Here is a 26,657-nt window from a genome sequence, read left to right as displayed (position 1 = left end):
ATTTAGTTTTGTCAATGGAGAGCATTCTGACTGGTTGCATCATTGTCTGGTATGGAGGTGCTAATGTACAGGACAGGATAATGCTACATAGAATAGTGAGTTCAGCAAACACCATCATGGGCATTGGTCTTCACTCCATTAAGGAGAGCTACAAGAAGAGGTGTCCTAAGAAAACTGTGTCTGCCATCAAAGACCCTCACCACCTAGCCCATGCCCTCTTCTCACTTCTACCATCAGGAAGGAGGTTCGGGAGCCTGAAGACTAACGTCGAATGGTATAAAATCAGCTTCTCCACCATTAGTTTTTTGAATGAAAAATGAACCACTGATATTACCTCACTTTTCCTTTTATTTTACTAATTTAAAAAAAAACTGTAGATAATAGCAATTTTGCACCTATAATTTTGTGGCAAAAAAACAAATTTTGTGACCTGTTCAGGTCAATAAATTCGATTCTGATATCTATCAAGTGTATACAACATATTTGCATTTTGATTTGGACATCATGTTCAGCACAAACATGGGGATTGAAAGCCTTGTTCCTGCGCTGTGTTCTATGTTCTTAATTCCCTGCTTGACATTCAGTTATGTATTCAAAGAAACTTTGTCCCTTCTGTAATTTTTACTAAAATGTCCCGCTCCAGTTTTAAGAATTTAATAAGTGTAAAACCTGCTGATCACTTTGTCAATCATTTATATCTCACTGTTTTATAAAGTAAGTTTCCTACAGCTAGCATTTTATCAGAAAATGTGTCCTCTGTGATGTGCCAAGGATCAGCCTTTCCCATTGCCTGCATATTAAATATGAGCATTTTAATTTGGGTTCTCTAACCCCTGCATTCATCTTAGTGGTTACCTTATTTTATCTTTTCACTTTTTCTCACAATCCTGTCTGTTTAAACCCACGCCATTTGTTTTTTTTTTATTGAGAAGAGCAAAATCCAAATACCAGCTACCCTTCAATATGAAAAATAGTTATTCCTATTGCAATGTAGTTTAAGTTTTGGCTAATTCAGCTTTCTTTAAATTTCAGCCAATTTAATTTCTGTGCTGCTGAACCTGCAGTAGTGTTAGTTGCATTTTGCTGACAAGACTTTCATATACTTTTCTAGTTCCATTGGTCAGCCCAAATACACAGTTATATCCAGAAGCTATTTACACATCATCCAAGAGCTTGTTCATTTAATTCTTTGGTTTTTTTTTGTAAAACTCAGAATGACATTCATTTATTTACCGAGACTTCATCATTAGTTGCGTGATAACCTGGTTTGACAAATTTAGTGAGTACTGTTGATGTATTACAAATGTGTTTGACAGTGAGGCTGGTAACGGCAGTTTTTAATTGTCTTGCTGATCAAGCTTCTTGGATGAAATTTGGATTTGTGGAAGCGTTGACCAGTTTTCCCTTCCTGAGCATTATTTGTGGCACTGATAGTACAGACTGCAGATCTTCCTTCAAAGTCCGTGTGATTTATTAAACGTCTCTCAAGGGCTTAAAATATTTCACAACTGCTTCAGTTAATTTTGAGGTCAATTGTATGATACAGCAAAATATATCTGCTACTGTACTCACAGTCATTCTGCAATGATTATATCATTTGGAAGAAAGCTGCTACCATGGGTTTGGAACACAAGAGTAAGTAAGACTTGATGCTGTAGTATATTAATAAGGACACGTGAATGTAATTTGTCCTTAGACCAAGGAAGAATGCATTTGTCTTGGAGATTCGCAATGTGTGTTGCACAGAGGCTTCTATTTGAAGTTAAAGTACTTTGAATTACTAAGAAGTGCTCAAATGAACAACAATCTAGAGTTTTTTTTTGCTTTGATATGCAGGTACAGTGGCAGAAGGAGCACCAATTATTCCAATATCAGCACAACTGAAATATAACATTGAAGTAGTATGCGAGTATATTGTGAAAAAGATTCCAGTTCCCATCCGAGACTTTGTATCTGAACCGAGGTTGATTGGTAAGCATATTTTATTTATACTTTAAAATGTTGACTGGTTTTTCAGTGTATTTTAATCTTGTGCATACTTCTGCACCAATTAACACAATATTGTTTTTCTCCTGTTTGGCTCATCAGAGTGATGTGATTAGCTTCTATGACTGAAGTGGACCATAAATGATGCACCTTCACCATCTCTTACAGTGGAAAAATAGATGATCCACTCAATATGCTGAGCAGACTGATTTCACATGGATAGGGAATTAAGTTTTTGCAGTTGGCCAAAATATTCCTGGACTAGCGAAGAAGGCAAGCAAAAGTAGCCAGGCTTTCAGCCAATAATGAATCTTGATTGCCACTATTTTAAAACCAGTTACTTTTGGTTGATGGATTGCCTGTGACCTGAGCCACAGTAAAATGGAAAACATCATGGAACTTTTTTTGTCGATGGATAAAAATTCTGTGAGTTTTGTGGTGTCTGTGCCATTTAATAAGGGCCCTTTTATTCATGCACTTTTCAGTATCTGGGCATTCCTAATTACACTTTAGAAGATGGTGGTGAATGTGCCTTTTTGAACAATTGCAGTTCTGGTGAAGATGCACACAAACCTCTTGGGGAATAGAGTTGTTGAACTGGACCTGGTAATGGTGGAAGAATGACGTTGATATATGTGCAGTCCATGTGTGTGTGTGTGACACGGAGCAGAACTTGGAAGTGGTGGTATTCCTATATGCCTGTTGCTTATGGACTTGCCTTTAGTAACCACATATCTGAGAGGTTTTGTGAATGAGGCCTGCAATGAATTATGTAAACAAGTGTGCATTACAATCATTGTTCACTGGCAGTTGAGTGAATGAAAGTTTTATGTTGAGAGATTAGGTTGTTTATCCTTCGTGATGTGGTTTTTGATTGATGTTGATGGTGCACTCATCCATTCAATTGAAGGGTATTCCATTGCATTCCTGATTTGTACCTTTTAAATGGTGGAAAGACTTGTAGAGTATCAGGAGGTGAGCCATTTGCTGCCAGATACCCATCCTGTGACCTGCTCTGTGGCTGCAATAATTTTGGAGATGGTCAAGATAAATTTCTGCTTTATGATGATTTCCAGGGGGGTTGGTAGTGGGACACTTGATGACAGCTTTGGTGGTGGAATGGTGGTTAGAATTCCTTGCAGGAATTAATAATTGCCAGGCACTTCTGGTAATTAAAATGCCTGGATGTCATGTGGCACAAGTTATTCTGGTCTTCAGTCATTGACTGATTCATTTGCTGACCCATTTGTGAATGCAACTGAGTATTCTTCAATTATCAATGAACATAACACATCTCTGACCTTAAGATGTAAGGAAATTCATTGGTGAAACAACTAAAGATGATTGGCCTTGTGATTCTCCATTGAGGAACTCCTGGGGCTGAAATGGTTGACCTGGATGGTTGAAATAGCTACCTTTAATGTCAGGTATGACTCTGGAACATGGATTTTGGTAAGCAGGTCATTTTGTGTAGATGATCACTTTGCTGGTGATTGAGAACAGAATGACAGTAGGTGACCTATCCTGGGCTTACATCTCCTCACTTATCAACAGCAACTGCCCTTCCTGAGAAGTCTGAGGCAGGCAAGGCTACTGGCCATCATCCTGTTATCTTTCTACAGGAGCTCCATCAAGAGTGTCCTGGTTGGCTGCATCACAATGTGGTTGATGTAGTGTAGAGCATTGGATCAGAGGTCAATTCACAAGACCATAAGAGCGGCAGAAAGGACCACTGGGGTCTTCTCCCACCCCCTCGCCTGCCCCCCCCCCCATCAACGTGGATCTACCGGGATAATTGAAGGAGGTACACAAAATTGTTGAGACTTCTACCACCCCATATCCAGCATTTTTCAGCTACTCCTGTTGGGAAAGAGATACATGAGCTGCATAGTGTGTTGTGTCTGGTTGTGTTTTTGCACTGAGGACCAGAGAATACTTTTGTCAGGTTGTACTTATACAATCGAATGATAATAAACTTGAATGACAAGGTGGTAATTAGTTGGACTGGTTCATCTTCCTTTTTGTGAATGGGATGCAGATGAAAATTGCCTTGAATCCCAGGGTTCTAAGCACTGGAACAGCTTGGCTGAACGTGTGACAACTGATTCTTCTCTCTCTGGGTAGCTTCTCCAGGTTAGCACCGTGTTTTTTTTAGCTGTGTCATGTCCCATCCCCTTCTGCATTGCATGAACCAGGACTGATCTGATGGTTTGCATAAGATGACAGAATGAGGGATGTGCAATGCCATGTGCATAGATATTTTTGAGCTTCAGGATCTGCCATTCAGTATGATTTTCAACCACACAACATGGAGGATGTCCTTGGTGTGAAGACTGGCTCTGTCTCCACAAGGATGATAAGCTGGTTTCAGATGCTCTTGTAGATTGATGAATCTGCTAAAGTTAGATTACTGAGTATCAATTGCACCACTCTATTTGCTACCTGTGGTAGAGCTCATCTAGCAGTCGTGTCATTTAGGCCTTGTTCAGTATAATCTGTGATGTACTACAAACTACTCTTGGTAAAGGATAATCCCATCAGAGTACATTCTGTGCTCCTAGCACTTTGCAGGCTTCTAAGTGCTTTTCACTATGGAGAGGCATTGATTCATCAATAAGTGGTAATTAAGAGGAAGTTTCCTTGCCCATGTTTGACCTGATGCCATGTGACCTCATGGGGTCTGCAATTAATGTGGAGAACTCCCATAGCTGCTCTCCCTGATGATATAGCACTTTACCTTTCCAGTCAGATTGGTTTGTTCTGCGAGTGGGATAGGAGATTCTTGGGGTTTATGATGGAATCAATGTTCAAGTTCATAGTAATACATTAAAATGTAATATACATGATAAACTTCTATCTGCCATAAGGCTCTGTGTGTCTGTGGATTCACCTCCAGTGCTTCTGCAGTCTTGCAGACTCTTCATCAAACCATTGGCAACCTGAGATCCAGATCCAAAACTCCAGTACAATCAGAAAGCCTTCAGCGCCCTCAGTGCCATCTTGCCCTCAGCACCTTCTTGAATCCTGATTCTGATACCACTTTCACATAAACCAGTAGCCTATCTGGATCCTTCAGCAACTGAGCCCCTCACTAGTCTGCTGCCATTATAATTGTCCAGCATGTTATCTGAAAAGTATGATCCTGCAAGGATAACTGTCAGGCAACTGACTAACCTGTGTGAAATCACTCCTAATTTTGATACCAATCCCAAATGCTTGTGAGAAAGCCTTTCCAAGGTGGAATGGCATGAGAGATACTTTGCCATGTTTCATCATTGCATGTGTTTTTTTTTTTATCATCTCCTCTTCCACGTACCATTTTCTCATTTTGTCTTGGGATATTTTGGGGGGAAAAATGTAATGTTAGTCAGGGCTTCCCAAACTTTCTAGTTCACAGGACTCTTTTGGGGTGCACTTGGAAATCACGGAACCCCAATTGTCAATTACAGTTTAAAAGACCTGTAGAATAAGCAGAGTTGAGGAAGTAAATAAACCTGTCATTCTCCATGTTGAAATTATTTCTTGGCTCTAATTTACATTTAATGAGATGAATGAAATTGTTTCTTGTCCTCACAGTCCTTCTAAATGTTGGGCACAATATTAGATGGCCGCATCTTTATACCAGGGGCGGCATCAATTTGGTTTCTGCATTTTGTTTACATAGATGCATAATATGAAAGTTGAACATCTGGTGCCTCTTTATTCCCTGCTGAGGTGAATCAAGCGACAAATAATTTTCTTCATACCTTCATACCTTTGTGACAGTATTTCGAGGTGCTTTGGGAGGAATTGTTAGAGCAGTTTGCACACACACATTTTAAAACACAATATTTGCAGGACTTTTGCAGAATGCTTTTTGCAGGAGGCAACAAAGTATCGACAGCAGCTTGCCTGGGAGAGCATGTGATCTTTGCAGGCAGAGGAGAAGAGTTTTGCTCTCAGAGAGGGAGGGTGTGAAACGGAGAGGGAGGGTGTGAAACGGAGAGGGAGGGTGTGAAACGGAGAGGGAGGGTGTGAAACGGAGAGGGAGGGTGTGAAACGGAGAGGGAGGGTGTGAAACGGAGAGGGAGGGTGTGAAACGGAGAGGGAGGGTGTGAAACGGAGAGGGAGGGTGTGAAACGGAGAGGGAGGGTGTGAAACGGAGAGGGAGGGTGTGAAACGGAGAGGGAGGGTGTGAAACGGAGAGGGAGGGTGTGAAACGGAGAGGGAGGGTGTGAAACGGAGAGGGAGGGTGTGAAACGGAGAGGGAGGAGACAGAAATCAGATCCTGAAGGACAAGTTGGCAAACTTTGGAAGGCTGGGCTGCCTGGTCAACGGAGGAGACTGGCGGTCTAAAAGGTGACATGAAAGAAAGAGAACCCGGAAGGGGGCAAGTTTTGTCAGCAAGACTGATTGAGAAGGAATCAGTTGTGGATGTCCTGGAAAAGGAATCTCTCTCTGAAAACCAACAAGAACCTTCTTGAGTGGTAACCATTTGCACCAAAGACAAGTGAACTTTGTTAACTGTGCATAGTACAAGAATTCCCTGCAACCAGTGAGATTGGACTGTGATCCAAAGAACTTTTCTAATCTTAAATATACATTACACACACCTGCGCTTAGTATTAGAGGGGGGGATTAAGAAGTTAGGTAGGTTAAGTAATAAGTTAAAGTTTAATTCTGTTCAAATATAATTAAAAACAACTTTTGTTTAAGTAACCCTGTGTTGTGGTGCATATTTATTGCTGCTGGTTTTTGGGGTCCTCTGGACTCCGAAACACTTTATTTTTCCAATTATAGATGTAATCGAAGAATCTACGTGAAAAAAATAGAGGCACCTCAGTACTTTCTGCAGATGAATGATCCTTTTTCCCAGTTTCTTTTTTAATGCATCGGTCTATGGTCCTTAATATTGCACACATAGAATATCTTTAAAATATGGCCAGCTTCTTGCCAAAAGAAATAGAATGCTTATTGGTTGAAAATGATGCGCAGGCCTGACGTCTGCATTGCTGATGTCAGGCCTCATTATGCCATTTTGTTTTTTCCGGCTTCAGTGCATTGTTTGTTGCTGTCCCAGACACTTATTGAATTCAAGACGGGTATTGAATGATTTAAACATCATTATTACTCCCTGTCATTTCTTCTGTGGAACCCCTATGCTTTTCCATGGAACTCAGTTAGATAAGCCCTTATGTAAGTGAACGGACATATCCACTACCTAATTTCCATTGGGAATATTTGGAAACCATTTTTTTGCTGAGAAAAAAAATTACATGCATGTTTTTTCACATTTTTGTGTTTCTCTTAATGCAGTTATTCGATCCTTTGATGTCAACAAGCCTGGTTGTGAAGTAGATGATCTAAAAGGTGGTGTGGCTGGTGGCAGCATTCTGAAAGGGGTGCTAAAGGTATCAACTTTTATTCAAAATAAACATAATTGGTGGATGCCTGGGAATAAAGTGATGCCATAAGATGGATTTTGAAACCTTTGAGTTATGTAATGTGATTGAATTAAACATTTTGTTTGAACTTGTAATTTAATTTTAATAATTTGGTAACTGGGATACTGATTTTCTAAATTTGTGTGCTCTCAGATATGAAGTACCAAAACACCCCTGCCAGTGGCAGTAGTGGCTTCTTAGTTACTGCATGTGGTTTCTGGTTGTTTTGCACCATTTGAATTAGTTAACTATTGTTTAGGGGTGCAGTGCTACATGAGCGCTGCTCTGGCTCCTCCTTTTCACCATCTTTGGTGAGCTCCTGCACCTTAAAAAAAATTACCACTGAACCACTTCTGTTGTTCACTAATTTAAGTACATTATGCTGAACAGTAAGTTGACACAAATGTCAGTAAAATGTGGAACTAACTCCAAGGATAAATAGCTTAATTTTATACTTGTATTTAGCTTGTTCACAGAAAATGCTAAACTTGAAAAGAATATAGATGTGCTTCCTGCTAACTTTGGTTGAGTTGATGAATAAATGGTAATGATGAGGAGGGAAGGTGGCCATCTGTAAGCATGTCCCAAAGTCATTCTCGTGATTAGACACCTGAAACACTCCAAGATGAGGACAGTCAGCAACCTCTGCACAAACTGCCAAGCACAATACCCTATGGAAAAAGGACCAGCTACCACTTGCCCCATTCCAATTCCTAAACCAGTCCATACCTCTCATCAATGCAAATCAAGGCATTACATTTCTTTTAAGTTAAGAATGCAATCTTTTGTGAGCATGCTCAATAATAGAATAAAATCAAGTGTAAATAAATAATTTTCCATCTGGAAATCTTGTATCCTTGACCAACCTGCAAGAATTGCCCAGCAACTGCATCACTTCTTTTATATATTTTTTTAAAAATTTTTCACTCCGTGAACCATATCAACCAAAATACATACAAACATTGCCCTCTTAAATATACACAGTGGTATTTTCTCCCCTTTTTCCCCCCTACCTTCCCACCCCCTCCAAAACCAACATATACAATACAATAAAACCATTAAACAATGTCATCACACAATGAAAAATAAACAAGAAAAATGTGTCATCTACTTTTACACACTGGATCAAGTCATTTTGACTTCTTATCATTCTATCATTTTAGGGGGTGGAGGTCCAAGGCAAGCCCTCTCTGTTGTGTTCCATGTATGGTTTCCAAATTTATTCAAATAATATGACTTTATTTTTTAAATTATGTTATTTTTTTCCAATGGAATACATTTATTCATTTCTATGTACCATTGCTGTACTCTCAGGCTCTCTTCTGATTTTCAAGTTGACATTATACATTTTTTTACTACAGCTAAGGCTATCATAATAAATCTTTTTTGTACTTCATCCAGTTTAAGGCCTAATTACTTATATTACTTTAGAAGAAAGATCTCTGGATTTTTTGGTATGTTGTTTTTTGTGATTTTATTTAATACCTGATTTAGATCTTCCCAAAACTTTTTCACTTTCTCACATGCCCAAATTGCATGTACTGTTGTTCCCGTTTCCTTCTTACAGCGAAAACATCTGTCTGATAATGTTGGATCCCATTATTTTTAACTTTTGGGGCGTTTAACCAATTATACTGTATCATGCGTAACCTTGTGTTTATTATATTCTTTCATAGTTCCAGAGCATAACTTTTCCCATGTTTCATTTTTTATCTTTATGTTTAAATTTTTTTCCCACTTTGTTTGGGTTTATAACTTTTTTCATCATTTTCCTTCTCTTGCAGCTTGATGTACATGTTCGTTATAAATCTTTTTATTATCATTGTTTCTGTAATCACATATTCAAAGCTGCTTCCTTCTGGTAATCTCAATCTGTTTCCCAATTTATCCTTTAAGTAGTTTTTCAGTTGATGATATGCAAACATTGTACCATGAGTTATTCCATATTTGTATTTAATTTGTTTAAATGTTAATAAATTATTTCCCAAAAAAAAACAATTTTCTATTCTTTTAATTCCTTTTCTCTCCCATTCTCTAAAGGAAAGGTTATCTATTGTAAAAGCGATTAGCTGATTTTGAATCAATAATAATTGTGGTAGTTTTTCCCCTATTTTATCTAGCTCTATCTTAGTCCAATCTGGTTTTTCCCTTGTCTGATAAAAATCTGATAAATACCTTAACTGGGCTGCTCTATAATAATTTTTAAAGTTTGGTAACTGCAAAATACCTTGGTTGCAAAATACCCCTTTCCATAAGAATTTCCTTATTATTCTCTTTAGTTCATTAAAGAATTTCTCTGTTAAGGGAATTGGTAACGATTGAAATAGGTATTGTATCTTTGGGAAGATATTCATTTTAATGCAATTTACCATTCCTATCAGTTTTAGTGGTAAATCTTTCCAATGTTCTAAGTCTTCCTGCAATTTTTTTTATTAGTGGCTGATAATTTAATTTGTACAAGTGACTTGAATTATTATCTAACCTAATACCTAGGTATCAGATTGCTTGTGTTTGCCATTTAAATGGTGATTCTTTTTTAAATTCTGTATAATCCGCATTACTCATCGACATCGGTTCAGTTTTATTTGTATTGATCTTGTACCCCGATATTTCTCCATATTCCTTCAATTTCTTATGTAGTTCTTTTATTGTTATTTCTGCTTCTGTTAAGTATACTATGATGTCATCTGCAAATAAACTGATTTTATACTCCCTCATTTATTTTTATCCCTTTTATTTTCTGTTCTTATCAGTTCTGCCAATGGTTCAATTGCTAAAGTGAACAGTGAGGGACATAATGGACAGCCCTGCCTACTTGACCTACTTAATTTAAATTGGTTCGATGCATATCCATTTACTGTTACCTTCACCAATGGCCCATTATATAATGCTTGGCTTTGGCAAATACTAGAGCGCATCGGATGTCCCCCAAAGTTCCTCAACATGATTATCCAACTGCACGAAAACCAACAAGGTCGGGTCAGATACAGCAATGAGCTCTCTGAACCCTTCTCCATTAACAATGGCGTGAAGCAAGGCTGTGTTCTCGCACCAACCCTCTTTTCAATCTTCTTCAGCATGATGCTGAACCAAGCCATGAAAGACCCCAACAATGAAGACGCTGTTTACATCCGGTACCGCACGGATGGCAGTCTCTTCAATCTGAGGCGCCTGCAAGCTCACACCAAGACACAAGAGAAACTTGTCCGTGAACTACTCTTTGCAGATGATGCCGCTTTAGTTGCCCATTCAGAGCCAGCTCTTCAGCGCTTGACGTCCTGCTTTGCGGAAACTGCCAAAATGTTTGGCCTGGAAGTCAGCCTGAAGAAAACTGAGGTCCTTCATCAGCCAGCTCCCCACCATGACTACCAGCCCCCCCACATCTCCATCGGGCACACAAAACTCAAAACGGTCAACCAGTTTACCTATCTCGGCTGCACCATTTCATCAGATGCAAGGATCGACAATGAGATAGACAACAGACTCGCCAAGGCAAATAGCGCCTTTGGAAGACTACACAAAAGAGTCTGGAAAAACAACCAACTGAAAAACCTCACAAAGATAAGCGTATACAGAGCCGTTGTCATACCCACACTCCTGTTCGGCTCCGAATCATGGGTCCTCTACCGGCACCACCTACGGCTCCTAGAACGCTTCCACCAGCGTTGTCTCCGCTCCATCCTCAACATCCATTGGAGCGCTCACACCCCTAACGTCGAGGTACTCGAGATGGCAGAGGTCGACAGCATCGAGTCCACGCTGCTGAAGATCCAGCTGCGCTGGATGGGTCACGTCTCCAGAATGGAGGACCATCGCCTTCCCAAGATCGTATTATATGGCGAGCTCTCCACTGGCCACCGTGACAGAGGTGCACCAAAGAAAAGGTACAAGGACTGCCTAAAGAAATCTCTTGGTGCCTGCCACATTGACCACCGCCAGTGGGCTGATAACGCCTCAAACCGTGCATCTTGGCGCCTCACAGTTTGGCGGGCAGCAGCCTCCTTTGAAGAAGACCGCAGAGCCCACCTCACTGACAAAAGGCAAAGGAGGAAAAACCCAACACCCAACCCCAACCAACCAATTTTCCCTTGCAACCGCTGCAATCGTGTCTGCCTGTCCCGCATCGGACTGGTCAGCCACAAACGAGCCTGCAGCTGACGTGGACTTTTTACCCCCTCCATAAATCTTCGTCCGCGAAGCCAAGCCAAAGAAAGAAGATATTTTTCTGGTAGATTGAACCTGTGTAATACTTTGAATAAATAATTCCATTCTACCCTGTCAAAGGCTTTTTCTGCATCTAAAACAACATTATCCGCTGTTTGTCTTTTCTTAATAAATCCAGTTTCATCTTATTTTACTATTTTTGGTACACAGTCGGCCAATCTGTTTGCAAATAGTTTTGCTATTATAATCTGAATTAAGTAGAGATGCTGGCTTTAGTGGATCTTTTCCCATCTTTGGTATTATTGTAATTATTGCTGTCTTACATGAATCTGGCAAGTTTTGTGTTTCTTCTATCTGGTTCATTACTTCCAGGAGAGAAGGAATTAATAACTCTTTAATGTTTTATAGAATTCTGTTGGGAACCCATGCTCTCCAGGCGTTTTATTGTTCGGCAGCTTTTTTTAATATATCGTGTACTTATTCCATTTCAAATGGGTTTATCAGTTTGTTTTGTCCCTCTTGCAATTTCGGCAGTTCAATTTTAGCTAAAGATTCTTCTATTTTATCATCGTTCCCCTCGTTCTCAGTTTGGTATAATTGTTCATAAAATTCCTTAAAGTTCTCATTAATCTCTATTGGATTATATGTAATTTGTTTGTGCTTTTTCCTTGATGCCAATACAGTTCTTTTAACTTGTTCTGTTTTAAGTTGCCAGGCTAATATTTTGTGTGTTTTTTCTCCTAGTTCATAATACTTTTGCTTTATTTTCATTATGTTCTTCTCCACCTTATACGTTTGTAATGTTTCGTAATTTTTTTTGTCCACCAATTCTCTTTTTGTTGTATCATCACTTGTTGCTAGTTCCTTTTCTATACTTACTATCTCCCTTTCCAACTGTTCTATTTCCTGATTCCTGTCCCGCATCGGACTTGTCAGCCACAAACGAGCCTGCAGCTGACGTGGACTTTTTACCCCCTCCATAAATCTTCGTCCGCGAAGCCAAGCCAAAGAAGAAGATTTCCTGATTGTAGTCCTTTTTCATCTTAGTTACATAACTTATCATCTGCCCTCTAATAAAAGCTTTCATTGGATCCCATAATATAAATTTGTCTTTCACTGATTCCATATTTATTTCAAAGTACATTTTAATTTGGCGATCAATAAACTCTCTAAATTCCTGCCTTTTAAGTAACATGGAGTTTAACCTCCATCTATATGTTCTTGGTGGGATGTCCTCCAGTTCTATTGCTAATAACAGGGGTGAATGATCAGATAGCAATCTAGCTTTATATTCCGTTTTCCTAAATCTGCCTTGAATATGGGCTGAGAACAAAAACACATCATTGATTTAACCATAAATTTGGCCACTTTATTCTTTTTGCTAGTCTTTTGTCCGGTTTTATCCAACATTGGATCCAAATTAAGGTTAAAATCCCCCTCCTATCAATATATTCCCTTGCGTATCTACAATCTTCAAAAAAAATATCTTGCATAAACTTTTGATCCTCTTCATTAGGTGCATATATATTGATCAAATTCCAAAATTCTGAATATATCTAACACTTGCATCTTACATACCTCCCTGCTGGATCTATTATTTCCTCCTCTATTTTGATTGGTACATTTTTATTAATTAATATAGCTACACCTCTGGCTTTAGAATTATATGATGCTGCTGCTATGTGCCCTACCCAGTCTCTCTTTAATTTATTATGTTTCACTTCAGTTAGATACGTTTCCTGCACAAATGCGGTCTATTGTTTCTTTTTTCAGTAAATTTAATAGTCTTTTTCGTTTAATTTGGTTATGTATTCCATTAATATTTATAGTCATATAATTCAGCATGGCCATCTCTTATCCTGTTTACACCTCATTTCCTCTTCCTCACCACCACCATCCCCCTTTTCCCCATTTTCATCTGTTTTCCCTTTTTAAACTCAATCTATGACAACACATTTAAAACTTAAAATACTTCAACAACTCCCAAATCCAATATTCTCTTAGCCCCAAATGCCCCCATCCCCTGAGGTGCCCCTTATCCCTTGCCAGGCAACCACAACTTCCCTCTCCATTTGGATTGCGAACCCACTCGCAAGCGTCAAATGATTTTGCACTGACGGTTATTCTCTCCCACCCAACTCACCCCCCCTCCAGAAAAGACTTTTTTTTACACATATAACAAAGCTCTCCTTTTTTTTCCCCTTACTTCCTTTCTTCACTTCTCTTTCCCTTCTTTAGTTCTTACATATACAATATTTTTACATCTTTATATGTATTTTATCGCCATTCTTCATTTTTGTTACATCTCTTCATCTCTCCTTCTGTCCTGCAGGTGTTCTGCAAATTCTCGTGCTTTCTTCGGATCTGAGAACAGTCTGTTTTGCTCCCCAGGGATAAATATTTTAAGCACAGCTGGATGTCTTAACATAAATTTATAACCTTTTTTCCATAGGATCGATTTTGCTGTGTTAAACTCCTTCCTCTTCTTTGAGTTCAAAACTTATGTCTGGGTAAAAAAATATTTTTTGACCCTTGTATTCCAATGTCTTCTCTAATTTTATTCATTGCCTTCGGCAATATATTTTCTCTTGTCATGTATCTCATAAATTCTTCTAAAACGGATCTTGGTTTTTGTTGTGACTGTGGTTTCGAGGCTAGTGTTCTGTGTGCCCTTTCTATTTCCATTCCTTCCTGTATTTCTGGCATTCCCAGGACCTTTGGGATCCATTCTTTTATAAATTCCTTCATATCTGTGCCTTCTTCATCTTCCTTTAGGTCCACTATTTTTATGTTGTTTCGCCTGCTATAATTTTCCAACATATCAATTTTCTTGTGACTCTTTAACTTTTTTATCACTTTCTTCTCATTTGTTCTTGAAAAAAAAACTTTATCTATATTCTGTTTTACCTTCTATTTCTCTGTACAGATCTTGGTCTTCTTCTTCCTCTTCTTTAGTGTCTGTACCTGTGTTTGTGTCTTCTTCTCTTCCTTGTATCTTTGTCTCTTCTGACTTTCCTGATGAGTTGCTTGTCTCACTTTGCTGGGCTTCTTCTTGCTTGGTCCTCTTCTGGGCGACTCATCTGTTGGGCCTCCTGCTGCTGCTCTTCTTTCCTTTCACTCCCTTTCCTGTCACTTTCCTCTTCTTCCAGCTGAGAGCCCTGGTGTCACGTGTCCCTCAACTAGTCGCATTGTGTTTGCCCGCTCCTCAGCTGAGCCCCCCTCCTGTCAGTGTTCTCCTTCGTAAGTGCACTGTGCACTTTTGTTTGGCTCAGACAGCCATTTTTGCAGTCCAGCGGTCGGGGGGGGGGGTTGGGGGGTCGCGACTCTGCGTCGTCGTCACCAACCTCAGATAACAGGCTCTCTTCTCCACGACGGCTCCCTGTCTCTTCATCCAGGTAAGGCCTTCTCCTTTCTCTTCCAGCATCTTTTCTTTTTTTCCCATTGTTTTTACTTTTTCCTTTTCTTTCTTTTCTCTACAACTTTATCTTTTATTTGTTATGTTTTGTATTTCTTGAACTTTGTATTTTCTTCACTTTATTTCTTCCTTTCTGGAGAGGGTTAGTATTCCCTTACCGGCCACTACTCCATCACGTGACTCCCCCCATCACTTATTCTTTGAAGTCACTGGAAATCAACTGTAGTTTTTAAAATGTACAATTCATAGCTGAGGTAGGGCTATTATCAGTTCACTGATTTTTCTCAAATGTCTAATTTGTAAGTGCCCTATTAATCAGTGCTGCTGTACTTAGTAACCTAATACTTTCTATTTGTTAATTGTAAGCTTTAAAAATGTACCTACAGCAGAATATAGTACTCACTGTTAGTGCACGGTAAATTTGTTGTTTTTGTGTGCATAGTTACATGTGGAAGTCCAGAGTTTGCTGTCAGAGGTGTCCTGTCTCTCACAGGTTGCACTGTGGCACTTTTCTGATAAACGATTAAAATGGCATGAACCCAACAGTTTGTTCAACAAAAAAGCTAAAAAAGATAAAGATTTTTATTTATTAAAGCCTAATGACCCCTTTAACAGGTATTCTTGATCTATTAGAGGAAAAAAAAACTAATGTTGAAAATTGAAGTATTTTTTGTCTTGTCTGCCTCCCATCAGCCCACCTGAATTTCTCTGTTAATTTTCTGTACATTTTATCTCCATTTCTTTAATTTCATACCTTGGGCATTGCTTGTCTTTTTTTTTGTTTGTTGCGCTGTTATTTTTCCATGTTAACAGGTTCAAGAGATGTATTTTCCTCAAATAGAGACTGGCTTTAATGAAATTCCAAATGACATGGTCATGAAAACCCAGGGCAGTTGTCAGCAACATGACCATTATAATAATTCTTTGATTTACAAAAGAGGAGCCAGGCATTCTTGGAAAACAGAAATACAAAGACTACAGATGCTGGAATCTTAAGCAAACAATGAGCTGCTGGAGGAACTCAGCAGGTCAGACATCATCCATGGGTAGAAATGGTCAGGAAATATTTTGGGTTGGGACCATTTATTGAGAATAAGGTGGAAAAAGTTGATGTCATGTATTTGAACGGAGAAAGCTGACTAAGAAGCAGAGGTGATATCAGACAGAAAGTTGGATAGACCAGTAGGAAGGGGGAGAGAGGAAAAATGCAGGAATAGCTAAAGAAGAGAGAGGATCAGATGGGGTCTTCCTAAAGTTCATGCTGTAAGATTTAAGGCAGTCCGAGAGGAATATGATGTGTTGCCCCGCAATCTTGCGTTTTGTCCTCTGACAAATGAGGATGAGGACAGACATGTCTGTGGAGGATGAGACAAAGGACTGACTATGTGTTGAAATGGTTGGCTACTGGAAACTTAAGTCCCATCCAAATAGAGCATTGACGTTCAACAAAGCAGTCACTCAAACTGCATTTGGTCTAGCCAGTGTAGAGGAGGCCACAACAACTACACTGAATGCAGTAGATTAGGTTGGATGATCTGCATTGTAGAGCTCTGCCTCATCTGGAATGTCTGTTGGTGACCCTGAATGGAGGTAAGGGAGGAGATAATGGGATCTGTTTTGCTTTTTTTGCATGTGTGGGAGGGAAGAGCAGACTAGGAAGTGTCAACAGGACTTTGAAAGGAGAAGATATGACTGGGAGTGGGATTCTGCTGAAGTCAGCTCAAGTGTCAGAGCTTGACATGTTGGATGTAGAAATTAGTGGGTTGGAAGTGAGGACTAAAGGGGTTCTGTCCCTCTTCTGTTTTGTGGGGGGATAGTGGAGTTGGGGCAGAAATGAAAAATGGAGATTTGGCCTTCATCAGTAACAGTGAGGCAGAATCCACGTTTATTAAAGAGGACATTTCACATGTCCTGCAGTGGAAAGCATCACCCTGGAAATGTGTGCAGCATAGGAATTGGGATGCTAAAAAAAAACAGCAGATACTATGGAGAAAACGTTCTTATAATTCTCAGTCAACATGTTTTTGAGTGAGGCTGTGTAGATAAGGACACAATGGATTGTAATTATGGGGCGGCATGGGATAGCAGTTAACACAAACCTTTACAGCATCAGCGATCAGGACCAGGGTTCAAATCCCGTGCTGTCTGTAAGAAGTTTGTACGTTCTCTCCAAGTCTACATGGGTTTTCCCGGGGTCTCCAGTTTCCTCCCACTCTTCAAAACGTACCAGCAGGTGTTGGTTAATTGGGTGTAATTGGGCTTGTGGGCCAAGATGGCCTGTTACCATGCTGTATGTCTAAAAAAAAATGTTATAATTAAAATTTTGGTGCATTACATTCTTGTCCATAGAGAAGGGTGTCCCCTTAGGTTTGGCAAAAAAAATAGCTTTGTTATTCAAAGCCATGTAGTCTAATGATCAAAAAAAATCGAATGTTTGTAAATCAAGGAATTGCCACTGAGAGCAGAGTCATGGCTGTTGCCATAATTTTCTGAGTCTTTTTAAAATGCAATAATAGTATTAAATAATAGATCTCTAATGAAGGAGACTGGGACTTTATTCATTGGAATGTAGACGACTGAGAGGGGACTTGATAGAGGTATTTAAAATTATGAAAGGAATAGATAGACATAAACAGACTCTTTCCCCTGAGCACAGGGGAGGCTGAAACAAGAGGCCATGAGTTAAGGGTAAGGGGGGGCAACACTTTAGGAGAAATATTAGAGGTGGCTTTTTCACTCAGCGAGTGGTGGCAGAATGGAATGATCTTCCGAATGAGATAGTTGCAGCAGGGTCCATTCTGTCATTTAAGAGAAGGTTGGATGTGTACGTGGAGGAGAGGGGGTTGGAGAGTTTGAGCTAGTGGAGTTGTTCTAGTGAACCGGTGTGGACTCAAAAGGTCAACCTGGCCTGTTTCCACTCCGTAAATGGTTATATGGATACACGGAGGATGATGTGCTTAAATCTTTATGATGCAGATCAGATTTTCCAGGACACAGAGACTTGAAATGATTAGTTATTTGTGCTTTGTATGATTGTTTTTAAAAACACATAATCAGATTAACCAAGGTGCTTGAAGATACTATAGATAAAATGTTGTAAAGTGTGTTTTATTTATTTTGGGAACATTCAATAGATGCTGTAGGTGATGCATTTTGAAAATTGATGTTTTCCTACAGTCTCACTCAAAATGGGATTTAATTTACATTGATAATGAATCAGTCAGGCCCACTTGGTAGATATCTTGCTTGATCCTGCAGGATGACTACAATTTTTTTTTTACAAAAGCTGGAGTTTAAATCCCTTTACTGTTAACTCCAGCGCTGTTTTTGAGGTGGTGTTAAATGAGTTCCTGGTCTTTCAGATGAGACTCACCAAAATTTAGCAGTGAGTTCTGAAAATACAAATTCAGCTAATGTTAGTGAATCAATCTGAGCCACGTGTGAAATTTTACAACTGCTGTAGTTGTGCTCTGGTTGTAAGGAAAATCTGGCATTTTTCTCATATCACTATATCCAATGCCCCAATCAGTCATGGTTTTTGAGGGGATAAGGGAGAGAGGGAGTGAAAATGGACAGGTTTGAGCACCACTGTGTACCTGAGTTAAAAATTCTGTAGCATCTTGTAGGAGTCTAGTGTATTCCATCAGTGATTTGGTGGCTCCTAAATAGATAAATGTATATGTCAAATAAAATAATCTTGTACTGAAGCTCAAGCAAAAATAGATTACTCGGTGTGTGATAATAATTTATGATTTTTGTTAAATTTTGTATCCCTATTTATGTGGTTTTATTGTCCGGCAGGTAGGACAGGAACTTGAAGTTCGGCCTGGTATTGTGTCAAAAGACCATGAAGGGAAGCTGATGTGCAAGCCCATCTTTTCCAAGATTGTGTCACTTTTTGCAGAACACAATGACCTCCAATTTGCAGCCCCTGGTGGCCTTATCGGTAAGAGAGATCTTTACTTAAGATTTATTTCAAAGTCTTGTCATACAACCTTATTGTCCACGGGGCCCATGGTAGAATGCTTTATGAATGTCGCCACAGGACTTGGAAGTGTGCTGTAGAAAGCACCTCTCTCCAATCAGACCAACAAGTGTGTGTGGTTGACTTTCAATTGTCATGCTAATTGATTCATGGAATATTGTTTGCCAATGTGGATTAATACATGTATCTTACTTGGCTAAAGGAATAATGGTATTTACCCTATTCTGTTCATTGGTTAAAATTAATTGTTAGTTAACCTCACTGTTTTAATTGATAACATTGTTTTGTCACTTGACTCAGGAATTTTAATCAAATTGAATTAAGATTTTGTTGGAAGGTGGGGTAAAAAACAAAAAAAATCCAAAACCTATTCATTATAATGTTTATGGTTTGGTAAGATTGTGGTTAAATTACTAATTGTTAATCTGGAAATAGGAAGTCAGAGCCCCCAGAATGAAAAGCTACTGCCAGTAAACGTGACCTTGAAACTGCTATATTAGGATTTTTTTTTTAATTACTATGGTTCCATAATACCCTTTAAGGAATTATCTGCCATACATGTTTCTCCAAACTCACAGCAGAAAGTTTACTGGTATAATTTATTTAATTCTAGTCTTACAAGCCAATCAATTCAGGGGTAATCAAAGAGAGACAATAAATCCTGGGCCTTCTCACTGTCACCTATGTCTTTTGAAAGTATTTAAAAACATCTCAGTGCTGGAAACTGACAGTAAGAAGGTCTGACCTAACATCAGAAATGGGAGTGTGAGTAAGTCATTTGGCCCCTTGTGCCTGCACAACCATTCAACAAAAAGACAGGTTTGATCTTTTACCTCAAACTGTCTTCCAGCAGTAGTTTAATTCCTGTAATATGTGAAAATATATTGTGTTCTCAACATGACTGAGCCTCCACAGGCTCCCAGTGCAGAGAGTGAATTTCATCACATCTCAGCCTTAAACATTATATTCCTTGTTTCTGGACTCAGCCAGAGGAAACATCCTTCCTGCATTATCCTATTGAATCTGAAATGTACATAAATTTTGTTCATTTAGATCAGGGTTGTCAAACTCAAATTCACGGAGGGCCAAAATTAAAAACTTGGACTAAGTCAAGGGCCAAACTAAATATTTATTGAAAAATTTCAACATCATCTGCATGTTTTCTCTTCTTTCAACATATGTAATGTTAAACTTTTTCTCATTAAAATAAATGTTTAATAATAGTTTTGGATAAACTCTTTCATTATCATTGTTATTGGCCCATTTCCTTTGAGATCTGAAACCGTGCACATGACGAGTCAATAAGGGATGATTAAAGCAGTGGTCTTCAAACTTTTTCTTTCCACCCACAGACCACGTTAAGCAATCCCTTACTAATCACAGAGCACCAATGGCACAGGGACGCGAGTGGAAAGAAAAAGGTTGAGAACTGTTGTATTGTGGTAACTCCACATCTGATTAGGTTAATTGTTAGGCAAGTGGTCAGAGAAGGACCCGCCCCACCCCAAGAAAGGCTTAAATCACAGGAACAAAATAGCTTCTGTCTCACTGCTCCCAATCTTACACACAGTCCTGATGTGGAATGTGGGGTCGCAGCTCCACGTTCACCCGAGTTCAGGTGCTGTCTGTGTGGAGTTTGTATGCTCTCCCCTTGTCTTGGACCAACAGGTCGGTCGTCTGATGAAGGCACCCGAACCCCCCATTGAAACGCCGGCGTCCGGGGCGGTGGAGGAATTGGCTGAGAAGAGCACGTTGCTCCCACCCCCCTCCCATGGTTGGAGAGGGATTAAACTGCAATCTCACGGCGCCGGGCTCGTCTCCAACAAAAGGAGCGGGAGGCAGGGTCCGCTGCGCACGGAGCGAGGGGGAAGGCATCGCCAACGAGACGTTCGGTCCGGCATCGCCGCTGAAGCGCAGACCCAGCGAGGATGGTCCCCAACTCCAGCCGCGTCTGTGTGTCTGGGAGCCGGGCGGGCTGAGTGCGGCGCTCCGATCCCCAGGATTCGGGACTCTGAGATCCCTCCACACCTCCGGCGTCTTCATTTTCACCTTCAGTGTGCATGCGCTATACTGGCGCGGCGGCCAGCGGGCCAACTCTAATATATATTTAATATGATCTTGCAGGCCAAATATAATTATATCGCGGGCCAAATTTGGCCCGCGGGCCAGAGTTTGACATGTGTGATTTAGATCATGTGATAGAGCTGTCATTTTCAAAAATCAGCCTGACAGATCTTCACTGCATTTCCTCAAAAGCATGTTTTTGGATAAGGAGATCAAAATTGTGTATGGTAGTCCAGAAATGGACTTGCAGAAGTCCTACATTATTGCAGAAAGATCTTTATTACTTGAGGATTTGTAAACAAATTTTAATTTTTTTTTAGCTCTATTATCTGGTGCACCTGCACATTATTTTTTTTGTGGAATGAATGGTACATATTATTTCCCTTTAAATATTTTCTAATATCTCATCATTTTTTAAAAAAACCTGTGCATTGTTTTTTATTTGCCAACTTGTCTGTAAGAAGGATTTTTTTTAATTACTATGGTTCCATAATACCCTTTAAGGAATTATCTGCCATACATGTTTCTCCAAACTCACAGCAGAAAGTTTACTGGTATAATTTATTTAATTCTAGTCTTACATGAGTCCTCTGCATTCATATTACTACTTACATTCCTGCTGAGTTTAATGTCATCATTAAACTTGGAAACGTATCATCCTCACCCATATTGTTGGAATAAATTGTCCCCAGTTGGGGCACAAGGACTGATCCACCCATCGTTCCACTTGTCTGTCTGTCTTAGAGCATTTAGTTCCATACAGTTTTCTATCTTTTGATTCACAATCCATGCTTGGAAATTACTGTCTAATCCACTCTAACCTTGTGAACAACTGAAGGACCTTGTCAAAAGCTTTGAAAATACAAATAGATCAGATTCATGGGTTGTCCCTCGTGTTCTCAACTGTGTCCTTGCTGAAAGAACACAAAAAGATGAGTCAAATATGTTACATAAATCTGCCGGCTCTGCTCAATGATTTTAATGCAACCAGATAAATGTGGTAGAATTTCCAATCCTGAACCAAAGATGAGCAATTTTCATAATAGGTGCCAAGTTAGAATGTTGGATTTTGTAATAGCAAACACTTGCAGGTTTGAACTGATTCCACTGAACTCAAAAGTATATGTTTAATGCTTTGAGTATTCCTGTTCTTCAGTATCTGACAGTGAACGATCCCATAAACTTTCAATGCTTTTTTACTCCTCTCTCTGATTTCTACAATTTTTAAGCAAGCCAATTTGTAAAGGAAACAAAAATGAATCTATTTCTTGGTCTGTGTTTCACTTTGAAGACCCTGTTGAAAAGCAAACCTGAACCTTGAGATGATTCATCATAATTAGCATGCATGCCATTCAATTGTCTTCATGGCCATTACGAATTTCTTGGATAATTGAGCTGAATTATTAGATAGAAGGAAAATGGCTTCTGATTTATTTTTGAAGTGGCTGAAGATGCTTTTGTTTTAGGTGTTGGAACAAAAATTGACCCAACCCTGTGCCGTGCTGATCGTATGGTGGGACAGGTTCTTGGTGCTGTGGGAGCTCTCCCAGAAATCTTCACAGAGCTGGAAATTTCTTATTTTCTTCTCAGACGATTACTAGGTGTGCGTACAGAAGGTGATAAAAAAGCTGCAAAAGTGAGTTCAATGCAGAGTCTATGTTGGAAATAAAAATATTGACAAATGGCATTTTTAAATATGTAATTTGCTATATTGATCTGCTAAAATACCTTTTATTGTAGATCTTGGTAAATGATTCAGGCAGTTCTTGAAGTTATAACCACACAGATTGTAGATTAATTGGTGTATGGTGGGGGGGGAGGGGGGCACAGGCTTGTGGGCCAGAATGTCCTGTTACTGTTCTGTATCTCCAAATTTAAATAAAAGAAATTCCTTTTCATATACAGTAACTTTATTTAAAATGCAAATTTTGCATTTCCACCACTTTTGTATGTAGTGGAATTAGGCTTGGGTCAATCTCAAATGAGTATGCAGTATCAGCAAGTGTATGTGTTTTTTTTAGGTTCAAAAACTATCCAAAAATGAGGTGTTAATGGTAAATATAGGATCCCTTTCTACTGGAGGAAGAGTCAGTGCAGTGAAGGCTGACTTGGGAAAGATAGTCCTCACTAATCCAGTGTGTACAGAAGTTGGTGAGAAGATTGCTCTCAGTCGAAGAGTAGAGAAACATTGGCGGTAAGTGAAGGAAGTATAACAAATATTGAACCTTTCCAAGTGGGCTTTGAAAATCTTTTACATAATTTTACAAACGAGGTTCTCGAGTAGAGAGAGCTGCGATATCTTCAACTCAAACGAAAACAAACTCAAGATTTAACATGAAGGACATTATTGAGCAGATTCTTGATTCCTGATATCATTTAAGCAAATATGTATTAAAAATAAAATTAATACTTTTTTTTCCAGTTTAATCGGTTGGGGTCAGATAAGAAGAGGTGTAACGATAAAGCCAACAGTCGACGACGATTGAAACTGGAGCATTTATCATTGAAGAGTAGTCATCTAACTGCAGCAGTGCACACCATTTTCCATGTACTGTTGAAAGCTACTTAAAATCTGCTTTAAAGAACTTCTGGTATCATGCCAGTAAATTTGACTTTTTTTTAAATATTTCAAGTACCTCCTGATGATGAAAATTGTCTAATTTATATTTGAGTAGAAATCGCCTTCAGAGAGAATGAAGTTGCATTCAGTCAGATCTGTGAACACTGATATTAAACATTAAAAATTTTGACATTGAAGCTGGTGTATTTCATCCTCTTTAATCCATATTGTCCTTCCTATGCTCATCCTCAAATTATTTTGTTAGGATCAGATCTTTACTGGTTGCATTACCAGAAATCCTATTCTAAAGAAAGAAAGAAGTTCCAATGATGGATTTTTAAATTATGAAGTAAGAGTAAAAATTGACAAAAAAATATGATGGGATTCCGATTAAAAAAAAACAATTTTATCTCAACTTGCCTGTCTTCTAATTATTTTACATCCAAGTATTTCTCACTTGAAGACAGTGAACTTACTACAACCAGCTTCTAGCTGTTTATTCCTTTGAGTATGAAATAAAGTACTGAAAGTTTCCCTTTGTGTGTGGGATCGTGATTAAAATGATATGGGATTAAAGTTTGCTTTGGCAGGTTCCAATGTGAAAGAGTTCTTTTGTGGATGACTGCTCTGTACAGAACAACCATGATTAACTTTTGAATGCCAATGTCATACTCCCTTTTAGTAAGAATACAACAGAGGTATGCAAGAGGAAGGAGTGTTCTTCAGCCTTTGGGGCAAGGTGAAAATTGGTTTAACAACAAATGATATCAGACCTTAGTTGCTCTCATCTGCTAAAATGTAAACTCTTTATTTTGTAATGTTTATGCAGCTCACAAAATACATTCCTAATACATTCAACTTGGACTGGCCACTGTAATCTTGTGGCTAATGCCAAGATGTTTCAAACATTAGTTTTAACAGAAAATTCAGTTAGCTGAAGAAAATAAATATGGCAGCAATTACCTCCAGTTCAACAAAAGGATAATGGCTGATTCATAAATATTTCATTTTCACTTCTGCTCCAGTTACTTGTTTGCAAATTGCTTACATGTCATATTTTATGATCTACTTGTGGTTCAGTTGATGAAGACACTGGATAAATGAGCCAAACACCTAACCAAAGATGTCGGGAGAGAAAATTGAAGGAAGAGAACAAAAACCATGATCCTGAAAAGCTAGTCAAACTGAGGTAATAGTAGCTAACAACAAAAATGTGGTAAAGTGTGTTTAGCTTTTATGATGCTGATGTTAAAATCATGAAGCTGGAAATACCCAAGTGTATTCACTTGAACCTGTTATGGTGTCCTTGAATCATAAGGGATCTTTTCTTCTAAAAGTGTGCCATTTATTTATGCACTGACCAAGTATTGAGTTCATATTTTTTATATTAAATCCCAACCCTATAGGTCATGACAAACTGAGTTTCTGATTTAAAAAGTATTCTGATAGTATGATCTTGAACAATTTGTTTTTGAGTTAAGATGACTAATAAATTTTCTAAAGTGAAAAAAAAAGTTTGTACATTAACTATTTTTGACATTTAATTGCCCTACCTTTATAGTTATTCCAATCTCCTGCATAAAATATTCATTTAGTGTGTGTATGTGTGTCTTGTTCTTTCTCTTCTTTGGCTTGGCTTCGCGGACGAAGATTTATGGAGGGGGTAAAAGTCCACGTCAGCTGCAGGCTCGTTTATGGCTGACAAGTCCGATGCGGGACAGGCAGACACGGTTGCAGCGGCTGCAGGGGAAAATTGGTTGGTTGGGGTTGGGTGTTTCCTCCTTTGCCTTTTGTCAGTGAGGTGGGCTCTGCGGTCTTCTTCAAAGGAGGTTGCTGCCCGCCAAACTGTGAGGCACCAAGATGCACGGTTTGAGGCGAGATCAGCCCACTGGCGGTGGTCAATGTGGCAGGCACCAAGAGATTTCTTTAGGCAGTCCTTGTACCTTTTCTTTGGTGCACCTCTGTCACTGTGGCCAGTGGAGAGCTCGCCATATAACACGATCTTGGGAAGGCGATGGTCCTCCATTCTGGAGACGTGACCCATCCAGAGCAGCTGGATCTTCAGCAGCGTGGACTCGATGCTGTCGACCTCTGCCATCTCGAGTACTTCGACGTTAGGGATGAAAGCGCTCCAATGAATGTTGAGGATGGAGCGGAGACAACGCTGGTGGAAGCGTTCTAGGAGCCGTAGGTGATATATTCTAATTGACCATGACACACTTTGGAAATTTTACAGAATTTGGCCTGTTTGTAGCCACAGAATTTCCTTTCAAGGCAGTTTTGTCTTACCAGTTATTGGGGGTACACTGTTTGCAGTTACAATAGTTAATCTATTTGGAAGATAGATCTGTTCATATCAATGTTGCAGAAAGAAATAATTTTGCCTGAAGTATTCCAACTTGTCCAAAATAGCAATTACTCAAAATATTGTATCATGATCGTTAGCAAAAGGAAAAATTATCGATGCTGGGCTACAGTTGAAAATATTAATTAAGCATGTTGACATTTATTTGGCAAAATCATTGTTGGAAACTGATGATGGTGAAGTAAAAATACAATGCTGGAGAAAGTCAGCAGGTCAAACTCTATGGCAAAGATGTTTTAGGTTTGAATCCTTCAAGGTATATATGAAGTCAGTTTTGTTCATCTTTTTGCAGAATACAAAATGGAGAAGGATGCAAGCAGCAGCATGACTATTCCTGGGGTTGCCCACAGAATCAGACTCCAGAACTGCTGAAGGTCATCAACTTGGTGAAAGATGTCCTTTGGTCTGTTTGAAAGCACACGTAGATGTCAGTGAGGGAATGCAGCTGACTGGCACATTCCAGGCTGCAGTAGAATGTGCTGAGGGATGGACTGAGGACTGGCAGAGCCAGTGCAAGCAAGGGCAATGTAGGGAAGGACCACAGTCTAGAGTCCTGTCAAGGCATTGAGAGAAAGCCCCTCAAAGAAGAGGGGAGAGTTGACAAGGTGCCACATTGGCAATGGTGTGTGATGGGAGGGTAGACATGACACTAAGGCTGCGAAGAAACAATGGTTTTTGTAAATTTATTGTGAGTA

General features: G+C 39.3%; 1 protein-coding gene across 1 annotated transcript in view; it reads left to right on the top strand.

Moving 5' to 3' along the window:
• Window positions 1-23,794, top strand: part of eif2s3 (eukaryotic translation initiation factor 2, subunit 3 gamma) — a 57,608-nt gene extending 33,814 nt beyond the window's left edge. Inside the window, exons 7-12 of the mRNA XM_069890199.1 lie at window positions 1,837-1,971; window positions 7,282-7,376; window positions 18,790-18,934; window positions 22,504-22,673; window positions 23,059-23,231; window positions 23,460-23,794. Of these exons, the coding sequence (XP_069746300.1) occupies window positions 1,837-1,971; window positions 7,282-7,376; window positions 18,790-18,934; window positions 22,504-22,673; window positions 23,059-23,231; window positions 23,460-23,523 (782 nt within the window). The 3' untranslated portion in view covers window positions 23,524-23,794. The remainder of the gene's footprint in view (window positions 1-1,836; window positions 1,972-7,281; window positions 7,377-18,789; window positions 18,935-22,503; window positions 22,674-23,058; window positions 23,232-23,459) is intronic.
• Window positions 23,795-26,657: the final 2,863 nt, after the last annotated feature.

Source organism: Narcine bancroftii, chromosome 7 (genome assembly GCF_036971445.1).
Source record: "Narcine bancroftii isolate sNarBan1 chromosome 7, sNarBan1.hap1, whole genome shotgun sequence".
In the NCBI taxonomy this organism is placed as follows: Eukaryota; Metazoa; Chordata; class Chondrichthyes; order Torpediniformes; family Narcinidae; genus Narcine; species Narcine bancroftii.
Note: the sequence above shows the minus strand (reverse complement) of the source record. Positions and strands in the feature narration are given on the sequence as shown.